This window comes from Patagioenas fasciata, chromosome 5 (assembly GCF_037038585.1).
Source record: "Patagioenas fasciata isolate bPatFas1 chromosome 5, bPatFas1.hap1, whole genome shotgun sequence".
In the NCBI taxonomy this organism is placed as follows: Eukaryota; Metazoa; Chordata; class Aves; order Columbiformes; family Columbidae; genus Patagioenas; species Patagioenas fasciata.
In genome coordinates, this window is record NC_092524.1 from 32,291,991 (window position 1) to 32,299,263 (window position 7,273).

A 7,273-nucleotide genomic window follows, 5' to 3' on the forward strand; every position below is an offset into this window, starting at 1 on the left:
TTGGCTATTCTCTTTGTGTGTATGGCTACAAACCTGTTCTGCCCACATCTTTTCCCTGGTGCACACAGGGCAGGAATAAATGAGTGTCTAAAGAAATCCCCTGAAAATTCCTATGATGATTTTTCCTGCCATTTTTATTACCTAAGCAGCATAAAGAATCCTAAAGCACAAATCATGATGGGCCTGTGCTGTGTTCAGTGACTAGATCTAATCTGGTTTACCTAGACCTTTGCTTGTAGCTCTCTGGGAAAAGCCCGAAGATTGAGGCTGGAAGGGCAGTAGATGGCAGTCAGTGCTCTGAGTCTGTGAGCGGTCTATAGCAGCCTGATGTTATGGCTGATTATGTTCTGGAAACATTTTCTCTTAAATGTGATATAGTGCTGCGTTCTTGCTCTTTTATGCTCATTAGAGAGCCGCTAGCAGCTCCTTGCAAAGGCTGCAGTGTTAACAGTGTCCTGATTGATTTCCAGATTTGGGTAGTCCTTCCTGAAATTCTCTGAAATTGCTACAGCAATCATTTCCTGCACTGAACTGTTGTGTGGTCCTGCTCTGTGCTGTGAAACAGTTGGTACATCTTCTTCCAAAGAGCCTGCCTTTCAATCATGAATGATGTCATTGCTTCATGTACAATTGTGAAAATGGTTTGGCGTTGCAACACCTATACAAATGCAAGATAATAGCATAAATAAACTCTTGGTGACATCTGTCCCATATCTAACAGCATCAGCTCATGGTTTGCTTTTGCATATTCAGGTGTGGCTGTAAGAAGAGCATGAACCATGCAAAGGAAGGCATCCCCCATGAATCCAAAAGTCGATGCAGATATTCTCACCAGTATGATAACAGAGTCTATACTTGCAAGGTGAGTAGCAACACAAGGACCAGGTCTGAAGAATGGAAAAGGATGGCCCAGTAAATGAGGAATATCACAGGCAGGTGTCTGTTTTCTTGGATTTTTTTTTCAAATGGCAGAGATGCTCATGGCCTTGGTGAAAAAAAGTTGATCCCCATTGAACTTGTATTTTCACTTGGAGGGGTCATCACCTCTGTGTGCTGTGTGTCATTTGCTAGCTAAATCGTGAATCCAGATGCTCTTACCCTGGGTGATATTTACCTTCCACACGCTTGATGTGGTTATGCTTATTTGCTTATGCCCATTGCTTGGTATTAGCCAATTTTTTCTGAAGAGTGTATTCCAGAGGTAGGAAAACTTACAGCTACGATCATTACTTTTATTATTGTAGACATGTTTCCCTGATGTCATTATTGACAGTGGGTTTGGTTTTGGTTTGTTTTTAAATCAGTTTTGATCAGTGCTCTCCTTTGCTGTGGAAACTGTATGACAATTATGTGCTTCACGTCACCAAACAGCTGCAAGACCTTGAGTCTGGGATTCCCAAGAGTGCAGTATTAATTGAGCCTTTGTATTATAGGCCTGTTATGAACGAGGGATGGAGGTCAGCGTGGTGCCAAAAACCTCTGCTTCCACTGACTCCCCTTGGCTGGGCCTTGCCAAGTACGCCTGGTCAGGGTGAGTACTGCAGCTAAGATATCTCTGATCACTGGTACTTCTATACTGCCTGGGGCACTGGATGTCAGTATCTCACTGATGTAACCCATCCTGCCCTTCTGCAGATACGTGATTGAGTGCCCCAACTGTGGGGTAGTGTACCGCAGCCGACAGTACTGGTTTGGCAACCAAGATCCTGTCAACACTGTAGTGAGGACAGAAATCGAGCATGTCTGGCCAGGGGTAAGTCTGGTTGCTGGATAGTCTTTGTGTATGTGTGCAGTCACACACATGTTTATGTTGGTTCTTCTGGACATTGATGGAGAAGAGGGATTTGCTTTTGTTAGAGCTGGTCCCTGTCTCTGCTGTTTAAAAGAACCTTTACAAGGGCCTTCAGTCATCTTTTGGCTATCTTGAAATAGCTGACTTGCCAGTTTGTGAACACTTTGTGTGAATGATACACCATTAAAACCTACCCCTGTGTTTCAAAGCAGGGCTGGTGAATTTTTCCTCATGTTCACCCTCCAGTTTAACAGGAGTTGCAGAGCCATCTGCTTCTAAAAAAAAAATAAAAATTCCCTTTTTATTCTTAAATGAATATCCATTTCATTCCAGACTGATGGATTTCTGAAAGATAACAATAATGCAGCCCAGCGTTTGTTAGATGGGATGAATTTCATGGCACAATCAGTATCTGAACTTAGCCTGGGACCCACAAAAGCTGTGACCTCCTGGCTGACAGACCAGATTGCCCCAGCTTACTGGAGACCCAACTCTCAGATCCTGGTAAATGGCAGCTGCTGTACACAAAAGCTTTGCATAGCTAAAACCTGTTTTCTGCGCCCTTTAGAATCTGCAAAATGTTATATTACTTAAATGCTTTCTTGTTTTATTGTAGCAAGCCCTTCTCCTACGATTTTGGGAACCCTGAAATGGTTTTAGCTCTTCCCATTCTTGATTTAGCCAGAGAAAGTACGAAGATAGACTCTGCCCATCCCTGCTAAAGAGACTGTTTCCTCCCTACTTTTTGTGACCTCCTCTGACAGAAAATCCTGGCTTGCATGAGCTTGCTCTTCAAAGCAAAGAATCATGGTCTTAAATCTGGCTATTGCAGTTGATAGTACCGTTCATATAGGTACAGAGGTTAAACTCTGATATTATACCAGATGCAAAAACCTGGCCCTAACAGTTCAACCAGAAAAGGATTCCCTGTGTTTTACAGGAAACAGATATTCAATGAAAACTGCCTTCTGAATTCTTAACCCGATAAAGATCAAATACCCACCATTCAGCCCTGCATGCTGTGGCTGTAATTACTTGTCATTGTGAATTGTAGCAAACTATTGGCTTAACTTCCCCAGGGTAAAGTTACGGGGCTGGTAGCACACAAGTCTGAGGTGTAACTATATTTTTCACAATTTCAGCTCTGCTCTCTGTTTTTCTGTTAAGGAAGATCAAGCTAACAGTTTTTCTTTGTGTTGTTCTGATTAGAGTTGTAATAAATGCAACACACCTTTTAAAGATAATGACACTAAACATCACTGCCGGGCCTGTGGAGAGGGCTTCTGTGATGGCTGTTCTTCCAAGACCCGTCCAGTGCCTGAGCGAGGCTGGGGACCAGCACCAGTGCGTGTGTGTGACAACTGCTATGAAAACAGGGGCATCCAGTTAGGTAATTTTGAGTTGATTGTGACCGAATTATCCCTGGGCAATAGTTAGTCTGAAGTCTTTGTCCCTGGCTTCTGGATCACAACCATTCCCATTGGGTGTAGACCATGTTGTTCTAACTGGGCTTCGGCATAATGTCCTCAGTAGGGAAGCTCAAGAGCTCAATGTCTTTTGGCAGGAAGGTGACCCTTGTGATGAGGTACCAGATATCTGGCCCCCTGACAAAATTATTTTCTAATTGAATCTTTACTATGTTTTCCCAGCACCTGCTGATGGTGTAGAGTGAGCACCAGAGCAGGGGTGCTGCCGTTTCCACAAACTGTGTATTTTGTCTGTTATTGCTGAAATGAAAGTGAAAACTCTGCAATCCAAGATTTGGGATGTGGGATATAAAGGCTGAGGAGAAGCTCCAAGTTGCCTTTTGGGTTTGCTGCTGGTTTTTTGCTAATGTAAATTAACTGAAGCTTGGTGCATGTGCTGGACTGAGGTGTTGAGCCCTTTATTCTTGTGTTGTGCAGATGTGGCTGAGCTGCCTTCGGATGAGGAAGGGGGGACACTTATTGCCAGAAAGGTGGGGGAAGCTGTGCAGAACACTCTTGGAGCAGTGGTGACAGCCATGGACATTCCCTTAGGTGAGCTCTTTTCTCTTCTGTTGGATTTTTTTTTTTTTTCTAGACACATTTTTGGTTTCACAGAGCAAAACTTTTGATTAAACTTAGTTTGTGTGACAGGCTGGCACCTCTGCTATGACACCTGTTGGTTAAGAGTTCTACAGCTCCCTGCACCTCTCTTGCTTGATGTTTCCTCTTGGTTTTCAGCACATCGTTTTTGCTGTTCATACCTTCTCTTTTCTCCCTGTCATGCAAGTCTGTGTGCACCAAGCTGTGAGTAATTCATGCTCCCCTGATACATCACTGCAGTGACCTGCCAGCTGGAATTCCCTAAAGACTGGCCAATTAGGAAGCACTTTATCAGGTTCGATTTTCTTCCAGAGATGCTGAGTGCCTTTTAAGTGTTCATGGATACTGCTGGCACTTGGTACTTATGCAGGGGAGGGCTGAGAATCTCAAGCTGTCCAGGTTGGTAACAATGGGAGAGTAATCAGTAATGTAGTCTTTAATGATGAGCCTAGTACAGTGAAAGTCTGATGCTCTTTCATGTGCTGTGTGGCACAGCGTATGGCAGCAAACACTTTGCATTTGGATCTGCTGTTGTTGGACTTGACCTCCTACTCACTGCACAGATCATCACTCCACTGCTTTGCTTACAGCATGTCCTGCCATCGCCCTTGTGGGTGTTTGTTGCCCAACTCAATCAAATGCAGAATAAATCCCTTTCTCAGTTCAGACAGTACATGCATTTCTGAATGTTTGGTTTGGTGACTGAGGGTTTTTTTTTGGCCACAGCTGAAACTGAAGGTAGGAAAAAGCAAATGCCTCAACCTCTGGTAGAGTTTGAGTAAGGGGAGATGCCACCATTTAAGGATAAACAATGTACCCCTCTGAAGAGAGGCAGAATGTGGGAGAATAGCCTAAAGGGCTGGCCATTGCACTGAAGTATTCTGACAGCACCTCTTCTTCCCCTTAATGGCGGTGGCATGACTTGCAGCATGTGAATACTTCCACTAGGGTACATTCTTGACATGTTCACATTCACAGATTTTCTTCTCCCTCTTTCTCATCCCCCCCACCTCACTTCCTCCATAGGTCTGGTCAAAGATGCTGCCCGACCTGCATACTGGGTACCAGACCACGAAATCCTGCACTGCCACAACTGCCGGAAGGAATTCAGTATCAAACTTTCCAAACACCACTGTCGGGCCTGTGGCCAGGGATTCTGTGATGAATGCTCACACGACCGCAGAGCGGTTCCCTCTCGTGGATGGGATCACCCAGTCCGAGTTTGCTTTAACTGCAATAAAAAGCCTGGTGACCTTTAACCCCAGGCTCTTCTCCAGATCTTTGCAATTCCTTATGTTCTCAGGGTTACAAATGAAAATATCTGGTCTCCCTTTCACCTCTTAACCTGTTGCAGCCAGAGTGCATGTTTCCAGTTTCTGGCCTCCTCTCGTGTTATATCCATCTTGGAACACTGGGAATGAGCTTATGTTCAGCCTCTAGGTTTTAATTTCAAATTAAGCGGGGAAGGGAGGGGGCTCCCTTGTAAATCAGCAAACAAAAATCCAGTGTATTTTATTCAAATTTAAAATATATATATCTATATATATCTATGTATAATTTAGTATATTAAGAATGCAGTTGGCTAATGAAGCTTTGAGTATTCCTAGTTCAAATGATGGATGGTGTTGTTCCTAACTATGCTGGATCAGACTTTTGGCCTTCTGATTCTTCTTGTGGAACATCTTGCTGATCATGATGTCCTGTGAGGAAGGTTTGGACTCTGTGCTGCCAGGAAATCTCCGATGTTGATGTATGAGTTTCACCTGGTAATTCAACCAACCGTACATCTGGAGGTGCTGTACTTCTGGTGATGGAAGATTAAACCCAGATTCATTGGCAAGTTTCTTTGAACTGTGGTATGAACAGTGTGGTCTTGCAGTGCAAGAGGTATCAAGTTGAAATAGATGCCCTGGTAGAGACCAGTGGAGCTCTGAAAGGTGAAGCAAATCACATGGCACAAGGCAAAGCATTCTGATTTTGCCATTTCAACTTCAGTACCAGATCAAAAGGTAGCAGGGTCTTGCTCTCCCTGACAATGTTCTCATGTACTCAGGTTTTCTTCAAGTTGCTCTGCCAGCTTGTTGTAGTTAAAAGTTTTGTCCAGAGCAGAACAGGAGAACAAGTTATGTAGGCAATTCTGAAAAATGAAGTTTGAGTTGTTTGGGTTGTGATGACTTTTCCCCCAATTTTTAAGTGATCCTGGAGTCTATGGAGCCTGTGTGTTCTCAGACATGGTTGCATAGAAACTGCACAGATTGGACTTACCTTTTTCCTAATAATATGAACTTAAAAATCCACCTGGAAAATGGGAACCTTTCTTCTTTGCTCCTAGCAACTGACACTCACTGGACTTCATCCTTTTATTAAAGGACTGCAATGAATTCACTGATTTTATTATCAAACCCATGACTTAACCTAACTAATACTGTGTTGTACTGTGGATTCGTGGTTCCAGTTATGAGAAGTAAGAGACCATTGTGGATTGAACTGCCTAAAATTCTCCCTTCTTGACTTACATAGACAAGAATTCTTCTACCACATGAGAGCTGTCTCCTCTTGGAGTGGCTGGAGTTTGATGCAATGTCCCGGAACTGTGATTTTTTTTTTTTTTTCCCCAGCTTATTAAATGTGCTCTTGTGTAGATGAGTACCCAACACCCTGGTTTAGGACTGTGTTATTAAATTAACTGATATAAAAGACTTTATCTTCTGAACAAGCGTACTGACTTTTTCCTTGTAACAAGTGGTCCCCACTTTGTTTCTGAAAGAACAGACTCACAAAGCAACTGCCCCTTCACAACTACATCCAACTTACACATGGGAGTAGACTTGGAAGACGTTCCAAGACGCCTTTGGTACTGGCTGAGTTTACTGGGGACTGCCTAGATGTTTTTGTAAGCAAGGTCTGCCATAAACCGACAGTTGCCCAAGGGAGGGCATGAGTAGGTAGAAGTCCTCTCTTAAAAGACATTCTGCACATCCAGCATAATTCTGTGCTTCAAAGTATTTTTAATTTTTTAATGGGTGAGCAATGTGTTCTTGGTTTGTAGGGTTTGCCCTGTTTGCCCTTTATGCATGTGGCTTCACTACCATGTTAATGCACAAAGAGAAAGCAGCCATGACATTCCTTGTATAAAATCTTTGGCACCTGTTTCAACAACTTGTCTGATTTTTTTTTTTTTTCCTTTGTCACAGCCAGAATTACTACTTGGTAAAAGATAATATATTGTCTAAACATTTTGAATACATATGTGATCTTAGTAACTTAGCAACCTGTCAATATGCAGAGTCCATTCTTGACTGATTATCCTGGAGCTGAATCTTTTGCTCAGCAAAGCAAAATCTCGTCCTTAAAATGTGGTGCTTAAACTGCAGCAGGCTTGGTGTTACTCTTTATGGACTGTGTTGAGAGGATT

The 7,273-nt window shown here is 43.1% G+C and overlaps 1 protein-coding gene across 2 annotated transcripts in view; it reads left to right on the forward strand.

Moving 5' to 3' along the window:
• The window catches only part of ZFYVE1 (zinc finger FYVE-type containing 1), a 28,450-nt gene extending 21,433 nt beyond the window's left edge, over positions 1–7,017 (forward strand). For both annotated transcript variants that reach the window (XM_065839535.2, XM_065839533.2), the window contains exons 7-13: positions 754–862; positions 1,434–1,531; positions 1,636–1,753; positions 2,126–2,296; positions 3,002–3,182; positions 3,697–3,810; positions 4,885–7,017. In XM_065839535.2, the coding sequence (XP_065695607.1) occupies positions 754–862; positions 1,434–1,531; positions 1,636–1,753; positions 2,126–2,296; positions 3,002–3,182; positions 3,697–3,810; positions 4,885–5,117 (1,024 nt within the window). In that variant the 3' untranslated portion in view covers positions 5,118–7,017. The remainder of the gene's footprint in view (positions 1–753; positions 863–1,433; positions 1,532–1,635; positions 1,754–2,125; positions 2,297–3,001; positions 3,183–3,696; positions 3,811–4,884) is intronic.
• Positions 7,018–7,273: the final 256 nt, after the last annotated feature.